At 43.1% G+C, this 23,414-nt stretch overlaps 1 protein-coding gene across 8 annotated transcripts; it reads left to right on the top strand.

Moving 5' to 3' along the window:
• The first annotated feature begins 6,934 nt into the window (after nt 1-6,934).
• Nucleotides 6,935-23,414, top strand: uso1 (USO1 vesicle transport factor). 8 transcript variants are annotated; one of them, XM_042111209.1, is made up of 28 exons: nt 6,935-7,169; nt 7,960-8,046; nt 9,271-9,335; nt 10,020-10,096; nt 10,379-10,390; nt 10,682-10,723; nt 11,400-11,497; nt 11,653-11,755; nt 11,889-11,944; nt 12,129-12,249; nt 12,377-12,555; nt 13,450-13,590; nt 13,711-13,799; nt 13,901-14,055; nt 14,291-14,496; nt 14,915-14,935; nt 15,456-15,470; nt 17,381-17,491; nt 17,655-17,773; nt 17,943-18,124; nt 18,347-18,468; nt 18,562-18,700; nt 18,992-19,155; nt 19,350-19,415; nt 19,760-19,858; nt 20,122-20,223; nt 20,430-20,645; nt 22,079-23,414. In XM_042111209.1, the coding sequence occupies exons 1-28, from the start codon at nt 7,104-7,106 to the stop codon at nt 22,169-22,171; spliced, it is 2,946 nt and encodes a 981-aa protein (XP_041967143.1). In that variant the 5' UTR covers nt 6,935-7,103; the 3' UTR covers nt 22,172-23,414. The 8 variants fall into 8 exon arrangements, with proteins under 8 accessions (XP_041967143.1, XP_041967152.1, XP_041967182.1 ...); XM_042111218.1 differs by lacking the exon at nt 10,379-10,390; XM_042111248.1 differs by lacking the exon at nt 10,682-10,723.

Here is a 23,414-nt window from a genome sequence, read left to right as displayed (position 1 = left end):
CTGCAAGTGGGCTCTTGCCTTCAACTGCTTTCAGATGATGAACAAATCAGACCCAGCAAAAGACAACATTGTGCTTGAGCAAATACAGTCATTGGCTAAAACAAAATAAGTACACAATATATTTAGCCTGGAAGCCAGATCGAATTTACCCTGCCCAAATTCTGAATAGAACTGAGTGGTTACGCCTGGCTACAATATCTTGGTACTATGAAGATTAATATTATGTATTACAAAGATGGGATTTTGGCTGATGGTTGGTGAAAACATGAAATGCATAATTTATTGTTGGATTATAAGGAAGCTACTTTCATGTTTATTTTCATGTTCAATCCAACCTTAACTCTGATCTGTTAGTCACTTATCTCATCAGAAGAGCCAGTTACCCCTAACATACCATGGACACTTTGGACGCCGTAAGGATAGCCCCAGACTCTTTGGTGCCTTATACCTGGGATATAGGAGTGTGGCCCAATGACTGGTCTTTGGAACTGATATCCTGCTGGAGGGAATGGCCATCTGTAATTGGTTGGAAGAAGACGGTGGTAATGCATTCCCGTATGTGCATTAGTAGGAAGCCACGCTGGGCCGGACCAGCCGCCACGACCCTGTATATAGCCAAGTCTGCCGTTAGCCAGGTATGGAGGGTAAAGCACAATGGTGTCGTACGAAACCCCAGGCCTGGGAGGCTCAGGTGGCACAGTGGTGGTAGGTGAGGGGGATGAGGGGCCTGGGGTGGCGATGGGGACAGTGGAGGCTTCAGGTCCAGTGGAGAGAGCTTCTTCTGTGACTGTGATGACCTGACAGTCTTCCTTTGTTTCTCTATCTACCTGAGCCAATGCAGTTATGGGATTTTTGCTGTCTTGTCCAACAAGCAGCCCTGAAAGAACATTTTAAAAGATTACATGATTTTGCTACAATTAAGGTAGTAATTGTAAATTTGTAAGAAGCTGATTTTGTCCCACAAAAACGTTTATTGACAACTTAAGGCTTTTGGGAATTCCTCCTATAATACAGTAACTAGGCTACTTTACAATGGATAGTTTGGAAGTGAGACCTTGGTCTGAACCATCTCCAAGCTTATTCCAGGGGTGATCATCATTGCCTGCAGCATGGTAAAATCCAGAAACCACATTGTTCTCTGAAAGCATTATATGGACTTGTCAAGATTCATGTGTAACTCACCCATATTCCATTTATGTCTCTAAATAAAACAATGTGTTTTGAGTGACACAGAACACTGACTTTTAAATCTTTTTTTTCTCTTCTCAGCATTCATTGTAAATCCCAAGATATTTTAAATGACAACTACCTATAACAAATCCAATATTTTGTATACAGGTAACAAAAACTATTGTGATTTTATTACTATTTAGATACAGTATTTATCTTAAAACGTCTAATATGTCCTACCTGCCAGGTGTACCTCTATGAGGAATCGCAACAAGACAACAGCCACCGTGAGAGTCATGGTGAAACAGTGAGCGGTGATGAGATGAGAGGACTGTTATATATTGACAAAGGTATTTCACACCACTAATTGATGTGCCCTTTGGCTAATTCTGTGGCTTATGATTCAGTGTGATCAATATCATAAAAATGTTGGTAGAATTAAACTGTCTGGGTGGCACCTCTCTCTCATGTCAGGAAAATGAGGAAAGAATAGAAGAAAGTGGAAAGAAACTACAAGCCCAATTCCAAAAAGTTGAGATGCTGTGTAAAATGTGTAAAAAAAACAGGATACCATTATTTACAAATCATGTTAACCCTATTAATTGTAGTCCAACGACAACATATCAACAGTTGAAGGAGAACAAATGTATTGTTTTTTGGAAAATATATGTTTTCATTTTGAATTTGAGGCAATACGTCTTAAGAAAGGTGGGACAGGGGCATGTTTACCACTGTGTTGTACACTGTCTGTAAATGTTTAGGGACTGAGGAGACCAGTTGCTAGAGTTTAGAATGAAGTGTTATCCCATATTCGCCCGATAGGATTTCAGCTGCTCAACAACAGGCTGGAGTCTTCTTAATCATGTTTTTCATTCTATGATGTGCCCGCTTTCACAGGTCTGCAGACAGACTATTTTAGCATCTGCACTCTTATTCAATGGAGCCATATAGGCTACACTGTAATATGTGCATTTTGGCAGTTGACATTAGCGAAATGTTCACTCGTTCACTCACTCACTCATTCACTGTTATATAGTGCACTATAGTGAACGAGTGAACATTTCGAACACAGCACAGCAGTATACAGTATGTTGCACAAAACCTGTGTACATAATTCAGAATTAATTGTGCCTTGCCAGATGTGCAGGATGCCTGTGCCATTGCCACTAATGCACCTCCATATCATAAATGCTGGGTTTTGAACTGAGCACTATAACAAGTTGGATAGTTCCTCTCCTTTTTATCCCAGAGTATAGTCCATCATTTCCAAAAAGAATTACAAATTATAATTGGTCTAACCACAGGATCATTTTCCACTTGTACAGTATACCTCAGTCTATGTTAAATGAGCTTGTACCCAGATAAGACAGCGGAATTTGTGTATTATGTCTGCAATTTCTTCTTTGCATGGTACAGTTTACACTAGTGAATGGAGCATCAAACTGTGTTCATAGACAATGGTTATCGGAGGTTTTCCTGAATGAACGATTTTCATTACAGAAACAGATCTGTTTTTAATGCAGTGCCATCTGAGTATGGAGTAATTTGAATATGTTGTATTTGCATTTGAATTGCTGAATTTGAGCAATTGAATTGAGAAACCGAATTTGCATAGGTCAATTGTGATCACTGCATGGGAGCCTCTATCTCCGTCACTGTCTGTTAGTTGGTAAGGAGGTCCCAGAGACGACTTGATAAGGGGGCGCTATGCTCTTTGGTATCTACAGTGCTACGTGCTCCGCTCTAGTCATGCGCTGACGGAGACGGAGGCTCCCATAATACTCAATTGATCAGCACTCGATTGCTCTTCCTTAGCGACCTGTTTTTGTCTCTGAAATTTCATTTCACGCTATGATTTCACGGTCTGATACTGAATTGTGAGAACTGAATGTGAAAGTGCGAAATTTTCAGTGAGGATAATTTATGTAGGCCTCAGAGCAAATTAATTTAATCATTAATTTCAAGTTGACTGGGATTCAGTTTTAATCTAATTCATTCAATTTCAGCATAGGATATACTACTCAAATTCGGTTTCTCAATTCAATTGCTCAAATTCAACAATTCAAATGCAAGTTTAACATATTCAAACTCGGTTTGAGGTGACACAAGTTTTACTCCATTGCTTCATCACATTACTTCATCTTACATTACTTCACATTACTTCATCTGCTAAATACTATAAACATAAAAATAAGATGAAGTATACAAATTCAAATGGATGCCTCCCAGTAGGGGCTCTCACTTACAAATGATAGAGCAACAGGCCTACAAAACCTGACTCTATACCAGAGGTGGAAATACATTTACTCACGTTACTGTATTGAGTAGTTTTTCTGTGTATTTTGTATTTTTTAAGTAGTTTATAAAATACGTATTTTAAATTTTACTTGATTACATTTTGAGTGAAGTATTGTACTTCGCTACATCAAAAATCTACGGAGCCCCTAAGGGGACATGAGCAAAACAAAATCTAAAGTTTAGTTTCATGTGCTCACGTGAAACTTTCATGTGCTCACGTGAAACTTTCAGGTGCGCACGTGAAACTTTCATGTGAAAAGGTTTTGCATGCGCACACAAAACTTTATGTGCTCACGTGAAACTTTCATGTGCGCACATAAAAGTTTCACGTGAGCACATGAAAGTTTCAGGTTAGTACATGAAACTAAACTTTAGATTTTTTTTTGCTCATGTCCCCTGCTCATAGCTCCGTAAAAATCCCATCCGTTACTTGAGTAAAAAAAAAAAAAGTTAAGACTAACGAAAACAGAAAGGGAGATAAAAAAAATCGCACCCTAAACCACTAGCCTAGTGATAATGATCAGCATGTAGGCTAGCCTACAACAGGACATGAATCAAGCTTTGGCCTTTGTTTTTGGTAACCTGACTTGGCTTGGAGCAAGACATTGCACCAGCAGCACAACAATTAGCGGTCCATTAGGCCTACTAGCGATGCTCAACTAAATAAACAAAAGATAGACTACCTTATGAATTGTGCAGGCAGACTCGGCTAAACCATTTAGCTCTTTAGCAAGGGAGAGTGAGAGTGACCTTAGACAGTTTTCACTATGTTGTATACAAAATCCAGTCAGTCAAACTTTAAATTTCGTCTGACATTCATTTTGATATTTAATTTGGAAGTTAAAATATTCAGGTAAAATAAATATATGGTGGAAATAAGTATTGAACACTTATATGTTTTTTTCAGTAATTAGCCTAAACTTCCAGTGAGTCTATTCGAAATGTTCACCACACATTATATTAACACACATATAAAACATCCAAACATAAGAGTTATGTGTAATAAAGTGGAATGACACAGGGAAAAAGTATTGAACGTGCCTACTGAAATTTCTTCAATACTTTGTGGAAAAGCCTTTGTTTGTAATGACAGCTTCAAGACATTTCCTGTATGACAAAACGTATTAGTCGCAGTATCAGGTGTGATTTTGGCCCATTGTTCTAAACAGATTCCAGGGGTCCCTCTTGTGAATCCTGAACTTTAGTTACTTCCAGAACTGTTTAATTGAATTTAATTGAATTGGCTGCCTTCAAGTCTTTCTGGAGCTTTCTCCGAGTGGTCTTTGGCTCTTGGAATTGACTATCCTTCTGACTCCCTGGTCAAAAATATTGCGAGGAGATCCTGTGCATGGCCGGTTGATGATGCAGTGATGTTCCTTCCACTTGCAGATAATGGCTCCAATGCTGCTTACTGGACGATTCTGAAGTTTTGAAATGCATCTGTAACCAGTTTCATTGATATGTTTTGCAACAATAAGGTTGCAAAGGTCTTGGGAGAGCTTTTTGCTTTTATCCAGCATGAAATATTTCTTGTGTGACACCTTGGTAATGAAAAACCTTTTTATAGCCCATCAATATGTAAGCTACTAACCAAGCTTATGTTAATTTGCACAGAATAACTACTCTCTAATTACTTTAATTACAGATTCCAGCTCGTTCCTTCCCTTTCCTTGCCTTAGTGCTTTTTCTTAGCGTGTTCAATACTTTTTCCCTGTGTTATTCCACTTCATTACACATGACTCTACTTATGGAGTTGTTTGGATTTTTTATGTGTGGATTACCTGATTACTAATGCCTGGTGAAAATGTTTTTTTTCAAGGGCCCTCTCCTCCATTGGGGCCCTATACTTCCCACTTTCCCCCCGAGTTCGACGCCCTTTAATCTGCTGAACCCTCTGCTTGTTTACAAATATAAAAAAACTCTCTGCAACTCAACATTGGCCTGCCTGCCTCAGCTGCCTGTGAGGGGCTTTTCAATTGTGCTGGATTACTGTTCACTGCAAAGTGACCAAGGATGAGTGCAACTAACTTTGAAAATCAACTACTGCTCAAACTTAAAGGAGAACTCCGGTGATTTTTCACATTTTTGACATTTCTCAACGTCACCGAGTACTGTCGGTATGAACAAAACTGAAACAATCAGTTTTACCTAGCTCGAGTTGCTGCAGCTACAGCGCTACACACTGGGAGCATGAACATGGCTGCCTTAGCTCCCCCCCCCCCCAAAAAAAGTAACTAAGTAACTTTTACTTAAAGTACATTTTAAATGAACTACTTTTTACTTTTACTTGAGTGCATTTTCAGATCGGTATTTTAACTTGTACTTGAGTAATATTTCATCAAACTATTGGTACTTTTACTTGAGTACAATATTTTCGTACTTTTTCCACCTCTGCTCTATACATACACACCGCCGCCGACTTCAGCTTCCAAAGAAGCTCGGGTCGCCCTGTCAAGGACACTTGTCAAAAAAGTACAGGGAAGCTTTGGACGCTTTGGCCGCTCTGACGTGGCAGCATTCTACGTTTGATGATCTTAATACTTTATTTAAAGGCCGTCTATTCTGATTGGTTGCTGGTCGTTGGTCGCTGAACCGCGTCATAGCTCATTACCATAAAGTTGACTTACTTTCAACTTTCTGCTTGATGCTCAAGTCACTCAAGACGCCCAAAACGCAACGCCGACGGATTTGCCGCTTCTTGCAGCTGAGAAATAGAGTGAACCCAGCCTGATCTGACGGCGATTTCTTTTTCACCCTGCAGCTCAGCCTGGAAACCTTTGCATCTTTTTCTGCTGGTTCCGTTACAATTTTGCCGGGACCAATCACAAGCTGGCTTATCCACCTGGCACGCTATTGGCTAATAACCCCTACTGACTTTTCACGTCGCTCTGCAAACGTCACCCGGTTTGTTGGTCAGATTGGTGAATGACTATCCAATTGCGTACAGAGTCATTTGAACTATGTCCGTTGATCACGCCTCTTGTGCAGTAGAAAATACATATAGCGGACTCCCCAGACCAATGTTCAATCTTAAAAGATTGTGCTTGGTCTGGTGAAAGCCAGACTAGCTAAGAGAAGCCGGCTTCCATTGAAAATGAATGACCTTCTGAATCTTTGGAAGCTCAAGTCGGTGGCGGTGTGTAGTAGGCCTAGTAGTATGGCAAGTAGGCCTATCTACTGCAAAATCACTTCTGATCAACCGTTGACCTTGACCAGATTACACATTTGCTTATGTGACAACAAACAGTTAACCCTATCTGGTGTGCTTGCTTACAAAGGAAACATAAACTTAAAGCAAAACTATGGAATGTACCACATGAAACCACACATTTATTTAATTTTAATGCAGAATCTCTTAAAATAGCCCACAAGCCATAATGGTCTAATTTAACACACGTTCTCTTTAAATATTTAGCTCCCCTGGTCTGCTGAGCCACGTAGCGCCACGTCTCCGCGCTTGCGCATTACAGAATGCTAAGTCCAGTTCCGGGGTCGCCATAGTAGCCTATGTACTATCTCAGATCAACACTGAGGTACTTGTTTTTTTTTATCACCGTAAACACCAGAAAACACGAAATAAGTACATTAACTAAGAGAAACACGTTTAACTCTTGATCAAGAGGACATCAAAGAGGATGAATTTTTTCAGAGGAGTAATAGGCGGGCAGCCAGCGGGGCCACAACATTCTGGGGTTGAGACGGTGAGTTCGCAGTAAGCTAGCTTTTCACAATTTCAGGTAGTCAGCCATTAAGTTTACTAGTAGCCCAGTATTTAAATTAACTGTCAACAGCAAGAGAAATTGTTGTAGCTGGATCATATTCTCTTGAGAACCCTGGTTTTGCACTGGGGTGTCAATGCTCCCTGTGAGGTGGGTGGCAGCTGTAATCATCAGAGTGACAGTGAGGTGTTGAGGGGCAGGGTTGCATTTATTCTGTGCTAGCTTGATAACCAGAGCTAACCGGCATCGTGCAAAGCCAAACTGGAAAGAAGTCCTAGCTGTTACAAATAAGTCCCTGGTCGCTTGCAAACATTCAGATAACATTATTTACCAGCGTCATGAGTTGTTCACCATCGTACGTAAATAACGGTTAACTTTTGCCTGCCTTGCTTTACATGTCTGATAGCCAAACAGCTATCGATGTCTTGCTAGCGCAGTGTGTTAGCGAACTAATGAGCTGTCAAATGGATATGGCTAATCGTGAATTTATTGTTTGACATATTCAAGCATTTTTCTGTCATCTCGAAGTCGGGGTTTCTGGTATAAAGGCAGTTAAACAAATGCTTTTTGTGGTAAAGTTAGTTAAACAGCTTTTTTGTAACGAGCCTGTGCATTAGGACAGCTGACAGTATTCACATTCTTGGCATGGCTAAGAGGGATGGAGTGACAGTGACAGATTTGTGTTGGAGATAGTCTAAATTCTGAATCCCAGTATATGTATGCAAGATGCTGCACAAAGGCATTTAATTTGTAATCTGTTATTATTCCACAGATCCAGAAGCTTTGTGATCGTGTTGCCTCCTCAACACTGTTGGAGGACCGTAGAGATGCTGTCCGGGCCCTTAAATCTCTGTCCAAGGTATGCGCCGAAGATGAATCTCAAGTGTGACATTATCAGAAGCCAGACGAAAACCAAACCCAGTTTCTCTCAGTGGCATGAAGGCCTATCATTAGGGCACATCAGCATCCAGAGGTGTTTCTAGGGTCTGGAGGTGGAACCGCTCTATCGGTCCACACATGCACATTTAGAAGGGCTTTCTTTAAGATAATGTTTTATTATTCCTTTATAAGTAGCTTGTGCAAGGTGCATCTTAAAATAGATCTAGTGATTGGGATCTAAGTCATTTTTTATGAATAAGTATCCAGTATTCAAATACGTAGTTTTGGAATAGGGCTAAGCAAGCTAATGGTATAGGGTCCCCAAAAGGGCTTGTTTGGCATGTCATTGCTGTACATCAATGTAATCTGTCCTTTGGGGTGCCCCCTTCCAGCTCGAGAACCCAGGCAGGCAATTGCCTGTTTTTGCCTCCCCTGTCGCCACTGAGCTGGTGGTGCTACGGTTTCAGTGAGCAGCCTGCCTCCCCAGCCATGAGTAATGTGTTGATCAGACATGAATGTCTAGTTCTGAGGGTAGCAAGGGGAGAGAGTGGAGGTAATCCCACTCAGTGGCTCAGCTGATCTGGATGCTGGGTGCTCCCCAGTGGGCTCGGAGTATTCTGCTGAGCAAAGCTGTCCACAGACTTCTGGCTCCCACCAGCTCCTAACGGTCAGCACATTACATGGTTGGGGGTCAGATAGAGAGCTCCTCCCTATCTAATGTTTTCTAATTTCTCTATATGAATGACATTTCCTCTCCTGCTGTTGTTGGGTAGCCTGGCCCCGCCCACCTAGTGCCTCTGCTAATTTTCTTTTCACTGAAGTACTAGTCTGGCTCCTCTCAATGCGTTTACATTGGTAAAAGATAGTAGCAACGCCTGCAAAGTGCAAACATAAAAAAATTGCACAAAGAATGTGTACATTTATACAGCAAAGGTAAAAACATAGTTTCCTGACTGCCGATGGGTTTATTATTAGTTAGTTTGTAGCTTAGGCAAAGTTGGAAATAACGCTAGGAATACCTGATCAATGAGATGGATCAATGGTTAGGCTGGACCAATTTATTACGATTATTACAATGCTAGGGTTGTAAACATTTCCCAGTGTGAGTATCCAGACTCTTCACAAAGTGAAACGAAGCATTGAGTTTAGTGAAACCAGGCTAGTTGGTGCATGTATTAACTAAAACGGCTGTTTTTGCTTGTAGAAATACCGCATGGAGGTGGGCTCACAGGCTATGGACCACCTGATTCGTATTCTTCAAACTGACAGGTGTAGTACATGTGAATTGTTCTGTCTGTGGAATCCTTGAAGATAATATCTTTTGTCCACATCCTCTAGTTGGTATACAATGTCACACCACTGCTTGGCTGAATTTCCTATTGTGATGCAGTGTTTAGAATGTCAATTATTATTACGTCAAATATTTCTGATAATTGCACACCTATGAAGTAGTTCAAGTTTTTTGGCTGCTTTTTTGGCCGTATATCTGACCGATGTTGTAGCATTTGACTAAGGTGGCTTTTAGCTCAGTTGCACTGCAGTAGGCTAAGTAACAATCCGGAGATATGCCCGCTTGACAATGAGAGAGATGGAACTAATGACTGGCCTTTGGCCATAGTAACTATCCATCTAGAACTAGTAACGGCACTTTGTCCTGCAAGTTGAGAAATGAGTTGATATGTGGCGGATAGAAGTAGTTCTACAAACAAGACAGTTTTAGCGATCAAATGGTAGGAATTATAGCAGCAAATTAACACAACACAACGCAACAGTGGTATAAGCAGGATAATGGACTCCACACCGTCTGGTTATCAGAAAAATAATGCACGTTCGAGATATAATGACCACTTTGCTGCGCATTGTGTCGTCCATTATCCCTTACTTATAAAGCAGACAGATGTCCGCTACGGTGGAATTGTATTTCACTAAGTAGAGTGTTGCCTGTTTCTTCAGGGCGGACTCTGAAATCCTTGGGTATGCTCTGGACACTATATACAACATCATCTGCAGTGACGAGGAAGAAGAGCAAGGTAGTTTTGTGTGGCATTGTTTCATTTTTTTTAACTCACATCTGTGATGGTGAATTTTCTTGCCCTGCATGAATAATTAATTCAGTTAATTTACCAATTTATGGCACCAAATGGCCTACTCATTGTGATTTGATATTGGTGAATTACCACGTTTTTGTAAACCTAATTTGACTCGCTGTCCTCTCAGCCAGTCTTTCATGATTTTGATGATGAATGTGCTGTTTCAGCAAAGATCATGTTTTGAATCCTCCCCTTTCTTTTCTTCCATGTTTAACCCTGCAGATGAATCAGAAGGTAAATGACTTATGTGCATGACACTTTCTAAACCTGCAGGTGGCCTGTCTCCGCTAACGTTGTCTGGCTCTGGCCTGGGTGCTGCCAATGAATCCGATTCATTGTGCGCCATTTTGTTGAATGAGAGTTTACCTGTTTTTTCGGTCCGACTGTGCATCTAGACTGTTTGATGATGTGCTGATCATTTGGAAATGTAGATGCTGTGAATGTAGGAAGGAGAATAGGTGGATGTATGGAGAGCTCTTCCTAAATGATTGAGGTGGGATTCACTGTCTACCTCACCCTTTGCAGATGCTGTACCCCCTGTTTCAGGGAAGACTAGGAATATTCCTGGTCAGTATGGTAGTCGGCTGTAGAATCCTCACTATCCTTCCCCAGTGTTGGTCTATTAACTATAATACTGAAATAAGTGTGTTAAAACAGTGGGGTGTTGACTTCTTTTCTTTGTGTCTGTGTGAGGGGAATAGGTGGTGTAAATTCTATTCACTCATCTTTTTCGGTCTTCTTACAAATCTTTCATGCAATACGCTCACTACACTTACTGTGTGATTAACTATCATCCCAATCAGCCAGTCACTAATGTCCTACTTGTATGAGTACCTTTATGAGGATCTGTGTGTGTTGCAGTGTCTTAATCCCTGCTCTAGTCTAGTCCCTGGTACTAAGCGTTTTGTGTGCTTTTAGAGGTTCTTTACATTCAATCACTCACAAGCATGAATCCCACTCACAGGACAGCTGTGAACATGCAGCTTTTCTCCTTTTACTACTATGCCACTGCTCTCCACTCATCCTCTCCTAGACCGCCCTTGTTACCCCCCCCCCCCCCCCAGCCTCTTCTTCCCCCAGACCTTAGCTGTTCCCTTTGTTCCCTAGACCTCCTTTGTTCCCTCTCTTCTCTTTTCTTTGAATAATTCTCATCTGAATAAAACACGTGACATAGCATTGCAAGCGAAAAGGTTTCACAGTCCGCCCCCCCCCCCCCCCCCCCCCCCCCCAATCTGGCTCTCAGAGGAGATGCAGAAGCAGGAGGATGATGTAGGAGCACAGTTCACAGAGCGGTTCATCCAGGACCCCGAGAACATCACACTGCTCCTCACACTCCTGGAGGTGAGATGGCACACACACACACACACACAAGCGCCAGCACATTGCCACATCCAAACTTACCAGAATAGAGAGCTACAGCCGCGTGTTTGTGTGTGTGTGTGTGTGTGTGTGTGTGTGTGTGTGTGTGTGTGTGTGTTTGTGTGTGTTTGTGTTAGGAATTTGACTTCCACGTGAGATGGCCTGGTGTGAAGCTCCTTACAGCCTTGTTGAAGAACCAGTGTGCTCAGGTTCAGGGGATCATCCTTGTGAGCCCAATGGGTAAGCGTGCAGACACTGCTGTTCTCCCACTGGCTCGGGGTAAATGTTCCTTCCATAGAAGACCCTTTTGTGAGGGAAGTGTTACTCTGGTGTCTGGCATCTGGTCACCTGGGACTTTTTGGGTTCTCTGCAGGAGTGTCCAGACTAATGGACTTGTTAGCTGACTCCAGAGAAGTCATTCGTAATGATGTAAGTAATTCCTGTCATTTTGGAAGTGATTGCAATGTTTGTCATTGGTAGATTTAGACTGTAGATGTTTGTTTACAGGACATTTAGATGGTGTAGACAACATTACCTATATCAATTATGGACTTGATTCTTTTCAGTTTTATGAGTTATGTTTAGTCGTCTAAATGAGCTTTCTGTCTTCCAGGGTCTGCTGTTATTACAGCAACTCACGAAAAGCAATGCAGCCATTCAGAAGATTGTTGCTTTTGAAAATGCTTTTGAGCGACTCCTAGACATCATTACAGAGGAGGGCACCAGTGATGGAGGTATGGAATGCAGATGCATTGTTGAATGCACATTTAAATGGATTCTTTTGTGTGCTAGATTTCTTTTTTTCCATAGTTGATGGCAGGTTCAAGCTCTCATACAAGCTCCCTGGTATTCTGTGTACAGGTATTGTTGTGGAGGACTGTCTGTTGCTGCTGTTGAACCTACTCAAGAACAACAGCTCCAACCAGAACTTTTTCAAGGAAGGCTCCTACGTCCAGCGGATGAAGCCGTGGTTTGAGGTGGGAGACGACAATGCTGGCTGGTCGGCTCAGAAGGTCACCAACCTTCATTACATGCTACAGGTGAGAAAGTAGTTTTTTGTAGACATAAAAGAGCATGATCGTATTGGTCCACTGTGGTTTGACTGTAGTATAAAAAGGTAGGGAATAGTAATTAGAGACAAGAGTAAAGAGACAATGAGTGTTTACATTCATATTCTGAGTACTGACCTTATTCAAAATAAGAAAATATTGCGAATATGGATTTTACTTGAGTTGTTAATGAATCATATTATCATATTCCTGTTTACGTGTCATGCAGCATATTCTGATTAATAACGACTTTATTAGAATAACGACAAAGTTCTAAAAGTTCCTTCTATTCTGTGAATGTTTCCATAGTAACCTTATCACTACTTAAGCTATACTGCCACTTATGTTGCCACAACGTTGTCTTATGTGTTTCTTCCTTGCCCCAAAAGTGCAGCCTACCTTCTCATTCCCGACACCTTTTCTGAAGCTCCACATAGCTCCGCTCATAAATAACTTTGAAACTTTGCCGCCAGAAGGTCGCAACAGAAGACAAAACACAAGGCTAGAACATACCTCATATTGCGAATAAGATACAAAGCGACAAAGAGAGACATAGGGATACAGAGCGCACATAGGGTGAATTCTGGTAGAATAGCTTCAGTATTAGTTAAACTTGTTATTTAAAATGTTATAAAAGTATGTTAGTTAGGAATAACTTCAGTGTATTACTTGATTATGGTTGAGGTTATATGAATACATGCTTTACCATTTCAAACTTGTCCTCTCATCATGGTGTCTACAAACCATAGTGATAATTTTATACCACAATGTAAACTTACTCAGTGTCAACTATTTGAAAAAGATTTTGTTTTTTGTCAGAGCTTTGGAAAGTTATTGTCCTGTTTGCATGTGTTCCCGTCCCTCTGTGTCCCCCTGTCTTGGTAGCTGGTGCGGGTGCTGGTGTCCCCAGTGAACTCACCTGGGGCCACGGCCAGCTGTCAGAAGGCCATGTTCCAGTGCGGCCTCCTGCAACAGCTCTGCACCATCCTCATGGCTACCGGCGTCCCCGCAGACATCCTCACAGAGGTCAGACTCGCTGCAGCGCCTCGCACACCCCTATTACCCAATCAGCATTAGCTGCCTCAACTATGGTCATTTATTGGAAAAGATGATTCCCTTGACATGGTTTTACTGTCTACCCTTCAGACTATAAACACAGTGTCAGAGGTTATTCGAGGTTCCCAGGTTAACCAGGACTATTTTGCATCAGTCAACGCTCCATCCAACCCCCCCAGGTCAGTTTCCTACCGACTCCTGCTCAACTCCAAAGGCTCCCCGAAACACATCCGCCTTATTTCATGCAAAGTCTTCAACAGTGTTTGCACTCGTCCCACAGGCCGGCCATTGTGGTGCTGCTGATGTCCATGGTGAACGAGAGGCAGCCGTTCGTGCTGCGCTGTGCTGTGCTCTACTGCTTCCAGTGCTTCCTCTATAAAAACCAGAAGGGCCAGGGGGAGATCGTGGCCACACTGCTGCCTTCCACCATAGATGGTAAGCATCTGCACCTGCCCTTCACTTGTGTTGGACAAAATGGAACATAACATTGATGAAGTCTGAAATATTTTGGATATTTTCCCATAGGCTGCAAATCATACCTGTTTTATCTTCCTTGGTCTTTTTCTTTTCTACCATATCTTTTTATATCTCTCTGTTCCTGAATGTCTTTTCTATGAATGCCTCATCATGTGTGCTCTCTCTCTCTCTCTCTCCCTGTCCCCCTCCCCAGCTAACTCCATCTCGGCAGGTCAGCTGCTGTGTGGAGGCCTGTTCTCGGCAGACTCTCTGTCCAACTGGTGTGCGGCGGTGGCTCTGGCCCACGCGCTCCAGGACAACCCGACCCAGAAGGAGCAGCTGCTGCGGGTGCAGCTGGCCACCAGCCTGGGCAAGCCCCCCGTCTCCCTCCTGCAGCAGTGCACCAACATCCTCTCCCAGGTAGCCCCCACTCCGCCCTGGCCTGCCCAGCTTGGGCTTGGGTTAGGTCAGGAGGCAGGCATTGTAGCCAGGTCAGGGGTAGGACTCAGTAAGAACTGTAGAGCTATGAACATGGTGTTTTGTCCCTGGCATCTTAACAGGAAGTTACATTGTTACCTGTAATCAGGTATTGTACCTTGGTAGGACTTATGACAGTTAACTGTGTTGATTTATACATTAGAAAGTGCAGAATTATGATCTCAAAAGAAGTGCAGTTTATTGACAGTAAAAACAAGGACGTAGTCGAACACTGGTGCCTGCAGTATAAATGTTCATGAACTATTTGTTTTAATGTGCACATTGATGTTCGCCCCTGGCTTGAAAGTGCCTGGTTGTGTTTGTCAGTGAATGTCAATAGTGTTGCATTGTGGTTTTGCAGGGGGATAAGATCGACCGGCGGGTGAGTATGTGTGTGAGCAGCACATCGTGATGGTTTGGCTTGGCCTCTAGCAGGGTGCCTCTCTCCTCTCTGTTTTGGGGGTTCTGGCTTCCTGTTGTGTTCCCTTTGGTTCCTCTTGTTTGTCTGTTTTCACCCAATTTGTTGTTCCTTACTGACCCAACACCCCAATCTCCCTGTTAGCCCTGGCTTTGAACTTTGACCCTTTGCAGTGGTACTTTGATTTTTTTTGTTTGTTTGTTTGTTCTGGGGAGGGGTGGGGTTGTTCTCTGGAGGATCTAGATGATGCCAGTGTGTCCATCCCTTTGCGCTTCTCTGCTTAGAGCGGGCTCACAATGTCACTGGCATTCACACCCAGGTGCCTAGGTGGCAATGTGATCAGAGCACAGGAAAAACAATCACCTGTAACATGTTCATCTTCCTACTCAAGGACCTCCACAGCTAACTGTTGTGATTCCTCTTGTTTCTCATCCCCTTCCCCCTCTCAATGCATTTCTGTTTTTGCATTACGTCACCCCTGGAGACCAAATCTGAAAAGGTGAAGACTTCAATTGCTCTAATACTCCTACTGTGTCTCTGACTGATGAATCATGTCCGTGCAGCACCATGTCTCCATTTTGGAATGATGCCCCTTTCTTTCTGTCTTTATTTGAGCACCTGCATCTGCAGCAGCAGTAAGGACTGCATTGCACAGCACAGCACAGCACATGCCTGCCACAGGATTCCCCCCAAAAGGCCCTGAGCTTGCCTCATCTCCCCTTTCATTTCCCTACAAAACAAACCTGCCTACTTGAAGGCAAACCTTGTTGAAGTTGGGGTGCCCCTTACAATGTTTAACTGGAGGCCTTAATACCAAAAAAGAACTGTGGCTGTGTTTGTGAACTCACCACAGAAACACCAAACGCATACAGATCACTTTGCTATGCATTTTTTGCAGTCATTGACTTTTGTCAAGCAAACAAATGCCTTCAATTTAATATATTTTAGTAGCAATTATTCTTTTGATTTTGTTTTTTATTTTTACACGTGTTTGAGTAGCTCTTGTTTTTCCCCACTGTGAAGGGGTCTACTCTCTTATTTCTTTCATGAAGCAAGGATGTCAAAGTGCCTTTGAATTTACATTTTAATTTCAAATAAATATGAAGTGATCCGTTTTGAAGTGCTTTTGGTAACGCTTTCATTATTTCTCTTTGAAGTCTACTTTAAAGGGCATGCAGCAATAGCTTTGCCCATACATGCCAATCATGTGTAGAGATTATTCCATCATATAATTATAATGTATAAATCCTGTAAAAATGATAAACATTCAGATTATATGATTTGGAAGGACACAACGATCTGTTTGCCTTCATATTATTTGAAGTGGCATCTTAAATCAACCCCTAGCCTGCGCTTTGTCAGAAGAGCCATTTGCTTCAGTGATCGCTCATTCTAGACCTTGAGGTCGGCTGAGCTCTGTCCATGCTGAAGCAGATTGCCGTCCAGGCTATAGAGAAGTGCATGCTTCTTCTAACTGTGTGTACAATTGATTTCTCTTGTGACCCAGCTGTTGTTTTTAAGTAACCTTATTAATCACTAATAGGTTGTGTTTGGTTTGTGTTTTTTGTGATTTGTTTTGTTTGTTTTCTTATCTGATGCTGCGTCCTTTAAGATAATAGTGGTGTGATGCTATTATATTTCAGTTCATTTGTTTTCCCACGCTTTTAAAATGACATTGTTTTTATTTTCTGTCCATGTCGAGTCCACCCAGGAGCGTTGTGACTTGGCTTAGAAATTTTCAGAAGGTTCCAGAATATGTACATGGATGTTCTGTTTTGAAAGTTTCTCTGAGTTCTTAATCTTCCTGTTCTGTCTGTTCAGCTAACATAATTTGTAGTTAGATTAAATCAAACGAGACCCATCAGTCAGCTGACTGTGAGACACACTCATTAGGTTATTTTATTAGTGTTGTGATCTGTGTTGGGGATTAGTTCCAGGCTGGAGACAATGACTCATGGGTCGAGATGTTTCATTTAATCTAAACTCACTCACTGTTCCAGATAGATGAATGTTCTATCAGGACAAGGTGACCTCTGATGTAGGACTGAATGTTATGCGTTCTAGAACAGTGGCCAGCTTGTCCTGTGAGGAACCACTCAATGAAGAGGTGGGCAGACTAGCCTAGGGTGCATCTGCTGTTATCACATACACACACACACTAGAGATCCATATAAATATTAGTGGGGCATTTAGAGCTCAGGTAGTAATCAAGGTAAGAACTGCATGCACCGTGTCTCTCCTGGTCTGGCTTGCCTACCTCTCATTTTGAATGTGCCCTCATTTGTTCTTATTCTTAGGGCGTCCATGTATTCCTTCTCACGACTGTGTGTGTGTGTGTGTGTGTGCGTGTGTGCGCGTGTGCGTGTGTGTGCGCGTGTGCGTGTGTGTGTGCGTGTGCTGTCTCCACAGGGCAGTAAGGTGCAGACCCGCGTTGGCCTCCTGATGCTGCTCTGCACCTGGATCAGTAACTGTCCCATTGCCGTCTACCACTTCCTGCACAACCAGGAGAACGTGCCCTTTGTATCCTAAACAGCAGGCTTAGCAGGCAGGAGGAGAGTGGGGAGGAAGCAGCAGGCAGTGTGGTAGCAGGAAATTCAAATGGCGGAGGAAGGGAGTCGGTAGGGAAAGGGGTCGAGGCAGTGGGAGTTGGAACTGTTGTGTCCTTGACCTTGTGCCGTGTCAGCTGACGGCGCAGATCTCGGAGAACCTGGGAGAGGACGAGCGGCTGGTGCAGGGCCTGTGTGCCCTCCTGCTGGGCATCTGCATCTACTACAACGACAACACACTGGAGAACTCTACCAAGTACGCCCCCACCCCCCCCCCCCCACCCACCACTGGGTTCACAGGCCACAGTTAAACCATCATCCGTCATTATGTCTGTATTCCTGAGTTTCTTTCTCTCTCTCTCTCTCGCGCTCTCTCTGTCTCTCTCTCTTTCTCTCTCTCTCTCTTCCAATGGAACCTCTCTCAGAGATAAGCTAAAGCAGCTGATTGAGAAGCGCATTGGGAAGGAGAACTTTGTGGAGAAGCTGGGCTTCATCACTAAGCACGAGCTCTACTCCCGCGCCGGCCAGAAGCCGCAGCCGGTCTTCTCCACGCCCGAGCACATGCTCTTCGACCACGAGTTCACCAAACTGGTCAAGGAACTGGAGGGTCAGTGGCTTGCCTTTAGACAGCACCAACTCCCCCAATGTTATGTCATGGGGATGGTGCACTGCAGTAAATGACACTGTGTGGCATTGAATTTTGTGATTCAAAAAGGGTGTGTCTTTGTCTCTGTCTGTGTGTGTGTGTGTGTGTGTGTGTGTGTGTGTGTGTGTGTGTGTGTGTGTGTGTGTGTGTGTGTGTGTGTGTGTGTCTTTTTTTAATGTGAAGGTGTGATAACTAAAGCTGTCCATAAGTCCAGTGAGGAGGAGAAGAAAGAGGAGGAGGTGAAAAAGACGCTCGAGCAGCATGACAGCATAGTGACTCAGTATAAGGAGCTGATCCGAGAACAGGTAAGATAGTAGATTTGTGGTCTCCGTGATTGCTTGGCTCCTCATAGATGCCTTGTGGATGTGTATCAAACAAGGCTTTGCGTGTGTGTACAGGACGCTCAGATCAACGAGCTGAAGGCGCAGGTAGCCTCCATGACGGGCCAGAGCGAGCAGATGCAGAGCACCCTCACACAGCAGCTGGCCCAGATCCAGCAGCACAAAGACCAGTACAACATCCTCAAGCTCAAACTAGGTAGCAAACACAATCACATACACACATTCACTCACACACTCACACACTCACTCACTCACTCACTCACTCAGAGTCAACAAGCTCTTAGGTATGCATGGTTAAATTAAGCACTCGTACACAAGCAAAGCAACTAGCCTACACAAACACACGCATACACAGACACACGCTCACACACATGCACACTGGAACTGTAAACATTAATGTACAGATGTGCAGTAATAGTATTCAGTGTTTTAATACTTTGTATCATTATTTTTATTTCTGTGCTCCCTGGTGTGTGTGTGCGCGCAGGTAAGACAGGTGATCAGTCGGCCTTACAAGGGGAGGGCGCTCATGTCAACGGCCTGCAGTCAGAGGAGCTGAGTCAACTGCGGGAGGAGCTGGAGGAGCTGCGCAGACAACACGCACAGCTGCAGACACAGCTCGCAGACAAGGCCACACTCATAGACAGCCTGGTGAGAGTGTGTGTGCGCACGCACTGTCTTGAATATGTGGAACTTTTATAAATAGCATAACTATTAAAACCCACCTGTGCCAGTCATTTCCTAGTAGAGACACTAGGTGGCAGTGCAACTGCAGCTGCTGGCTTGTTGCACTGTTGGATTGTGCTGCCGTCAGTTGTAACTGCGTTTGTCTGTCTCCTCCACAGAAATCTGAGGCAGCTTCTCCAGCAGAGGCAGCAGCAGGAGCCTCAGACAACTCTGAACTGCTGAAGGTAAAACTCATCTCCTCTCACACTGCTTCAGTAGGCTTTATTTCTAAGTTCAATAGTGTTGACACAGTTGTGTGTGAGTGCTTATGTTGTGTGTGAGTGCTTTTGTTGTGTGTGAGTGCTTATGTTGTGTGTGAGTGCTTTTGTTGTGTGTGAGTGCCAAATGTTGTGTGTGAGTGCTTATGTTGTCAGTGAGTGTTTATGTTGTTTGTGAAAGTTTATTTTGTCTGTGAGTGCTTATGTTGTCTGTGAGTGTTAATGTTGTGTGAGTGCTTATGTTGTCTGTGAGTGTTTAAGTTGTGTGTGAGTGTTTATGTTTTGTTGTGCTGTGGTTTTGTTTGTGGCAGGAGCTGGAGGCATTGCGGGCCCAAGTACAGAGCCAGTCTGCTGACATCACACAGCTCCAGACAGAGAGACAGGAACTGCTGAGGAGATCCAAGACTGCGGTGAGTTAAACGCGCACGCACGCGCGCACACACACACACACACACACACACAGGTACACACACACACACACACGTACACTCGCATAACACCTCAGATATAATACTTGTAGTTGACATTCCATTCATGGTGGCAGTACATGTACATGTACAAGAAATTGGGCTATAGGAAAATCTGCACTGAAGCATGTTGTACCACCATCACCCTAGTGGATGATCTGATGCTGTCACTGTAGTGACTGTTTCGCTGCTTCTATCTCTCACAGGAGTCCGGGTCAGCTAGTGTGGACGGTGGAGTTGACACGGCCAAAGTAGCAGAACTGGAGAAGCGATTGGCAGCTCAGAGTGCAGAGGCACAGAAACTGCAGGTGCGTCTTGCCTAGAGGTCCTCGTGACATCGGCGCCAGCTGTCCATGTTTCCTCGGCCATCCTGTCACAGAACCTCATAACCCCTCTGTCTCATTTTGTCTGTCTGTTTCTGTTGGTCACTGGTCATTGTAAAACGGCCAACCCTGATTCCTTTTCTGTTGGCTGTGATGGCTTCCTGACTGTTGTTATGGTTCCGTGCTCGCAGGAGGAGAAGAAGAGTCTGAGTGCGAGCCGGGCCGGCCTGGAGTCTGACCTGGCCTCGGCGACCAGCACTGTGGCCATCCTGCAGGCGGAGAAGAGTAAGCTGCAGCAGGAGGTGCAGGAGTCCAAGAAGGAGCAGGACGACCTGCTCATGTTGCTCGCCGACCAGGACCAGAAGATCCACTCACTCAAGCAGAAGCTCAAAGACCTGGGCGAGCCGGTGAGAGCATCACGGGCGGCGCAGCTGCATCACAGGGCTTGCTCTGCGAGTCAGACGAGCAGTGGGCAGTTAAAATGACCACTTAATGCCAGTCAGGTTATCAGGCAGCAGGAAAACCTGCCCAGAGGTCTCAGTACAGTAACCAGGCATAGCTACTGTATCAGAAAGAAGTAGAAGAGCAAGCATAAATACACTGCCTGGCCAAAAAAAAGGTCACCAAAAATAGGTCACTGAATGACCAGGTTATTCCATCAATGGATTTTTTCTTCCCTGATGGCATGGGCATATTCCAAGATGACAATACCTAGGATTCATCAGGCTCAGGCCATCCTTAAAAATATTTTTGTTTGCCGTAACCCCTCCGACCCTGTTTTAGGACCGACCCAAATATGCTTTAGTCTGACCAAGTTCGCCTAGTTTCATTCACTATTAATGGTTTGAGCTTGTTTGTTATGATGGCTGTGTCTGCAGTAAAGAAAATGTTTGCGGTCATCGCCCAAAGTCATACGGGTTCGGGCACCATAGTAATACATCTAAAAGATGCATTAAAACATCTCGACACCGCTTTAACTTGGCACAAAGTTCTGGAAGAACTGTGCCCAGATCTTTTCCCATCCACAAGTCCAACGGTGACCGTGTCGACTGACCTCAAGGAGACCACTAAAGTTTTGGTGGAGGAAACTCAAACAATTGAGGATGTGCTACAGTTTGACCCTCGAATCAAAATGTAATTGAAGTGAGCCACCCAACAATATAAGGAATGCATTTTCCATCAATTTTTTACTTTGAATCTTGAAACAATATTTATATAGACCTACCTGCTGACCCTTTTTTTTTTTTTTTTTTTGTCACTGCAAGCAAAAATATTTTGAAGGATGGCCTCAAATTGTGAAAGAATGGTTCAGAGAGCATGAGACATTATTTTCACCACAGAGTCCAGACCTTAACCCCATTGAGAATCTTTGGGATGTGCTGCGCAGCAGTCCGAATCTCCCGTCATCAATACAAGATCTTGTATTGCAATGTTGGACGGAAATAAATGTTGTGAAATTGCAGAAGCTTTTGGAAACAATGCCACAGTGAATGCGTGCAGTAATCAAAGCTAAAGGCGGTCCAACGGAACATTAGAGTGTGTGACCTTTTCTTTGGCCAGGCAGTGTACGTTGATAGTGTCAAGAGAACTGGACTTGCTCTGGTCAATATTCAAGGTATATAATGCCTGAGAGTGAACATCTCAAACTTGATCAGTGCATTGGAATGTAGTCATGTCACTTTATTGTTGATGAGTGTATCTATTACAAAAGCATTTCAGGGAATATTGTAAAATATTTGAAAAGTGTATGGCATCTATACGTCATATGGAAAAAAGAAGTTCATGTAGGCCTGCAAGCAGTAGCATGTTGCGAGACTCACTGATGATCGTCTCTTCACAGATTGACGATGAGGATGACCTAGACTCCAAGGACCAATCTGAAGAGGACGATGATGATGATGAAGAAGAAGATGAGGAGGAAGATGATGAGTAGACAGACCCTTAGATACCACCTGTTGTAGAGAAACTGTGTAAGGCGTTTTGGCACCACCACCCCCCCCCCCACTTTCTACTCAGTAGAAGAGAGGGGTCAGGACCTTAGGACTGACCTGCAGTGGCTTCACCCATCACCATGTTCCCCTCTCTTAAGATCTCCTCCAGGGTTTGGATCCGTTCTTTTCCCAGCGGAACTGAAAAAAAAAAAAAAAAAAACGCATTCTACAAGGGATGGTGAAATACTTTTAGAGTGCGAACACAGCCTTGAGGAAATGGAATTGGAAAGTTAAGTAGAGAGAAATGGTAACCAGCTACCTACTTGTGAGACTGAGTGTGCCTGGGTGTGCCTGGGTGATTTATTACATGTCATTCATTACAAGCAACCTTTAATAAATGGAAAAAATATGCCAAGTTAATATGCCAGACTGTCTGTTTTGGGCCAAAACCTATGACAGTTTTATATACAGTAGTACATATAAAGTCTGCCTGCGTGAGAATCGGTGAGAACCTAATTTTAGTGATTTCAATTATTTTTTTCTTGAGGTAATTACAAATTCTCTGGCAAGTTGAATGTTATGCCATGCATCTTCAGTTGAAATAGTAAGACCATGTTCTTGTCAGAAATGGTTGTGTTGCCTCTTCTTTCATAGTCATAATGCTGTAAATGTGAAGGACTATTCAAAGCATGATACTACTACTTTGTGTGAGTTCATACTGTGTTCTTTCTCTGCCTTGACATGCAGTAGTTCCCTCAGAATTACATATTTGGAGGATCTCTGAGAAATCCCCCTTTTCAACATGTCGTCCCTTGAAATGTTTGTATGGTTGAATGAGGTAGAATGAATAATACTGTCTCAGTCATTCTGCATTTTTAACATCTGGTCCTTTAAAATATTAAATGATTACAACACTTCACTCAACAATACTGGAGGATGCCACATTTATGTATCGTTAGATGCATTTATCTGTAGAAAATACTTTATATGTTGTATAAAAACTCTAAGCAATGTACTTTTAGCATTATGTTTGTAGGATTAAGTATGTTAGATCTAAAATATCTGGAAAACTAAATTAATTGCTGCTTTGTGTTTATGTATATTCTAATTCTTGCTGAAGTATACAACTAAATTGAAGTTTATTTATTGGGATTACAAAAATATACTTGCAGCAACTTAATGATTCCAATTCTGTTTCCCCAAGGCCTTTGATGGTAGAATACAAATTCAAGTTCCTTTGTTGAA

The sequence above is a fragment of the Alosa sapidissima genome, chromosome 1 (assembly GCF_018492685.1).
Source record: "Alosa sapidissima isolate fAloSap1 chromosome 1, fAloSap1.pri, whole genome shotgun sequence".
Lineage (NCBI taxonomy): Eukaryota > Metazoa > Chordata > Actinopteri > Clupeiformes > Clupeidae > Alosa > Alosa sapidissima.
This window is presented reverse-complemented; position numbering and strand designations above follow the sequence as displayed.

What these genes read in the sequence shown, in the direction of transcription:
- uso1 (XM_042111209.1), top strand. Translation starts at nt 7,104, where the DNA reads ATGAATTTTTTCAGAGGAGTAATAGGCGGGCAGCCAGCGGGGCCACAA. An exon ending in ACCTTCATTACATGCTACAG is followed by an intron (nt 12,556 to 13,449) that starts GTGAGAAAGTAG and finishes CTGTCTTGGTAG; the next exon opens with CTGGTGCGGGTGCTGGTGTC. An exon ending in TCAAAGACCTGGGCGAGCCG is followed by an intron (nt 20,646 to 22,078) that starts GTGAGAGCATCA and finishes GTCTCTTCACAG; the next exon opens with ATTGACGATGAGGATGACCT.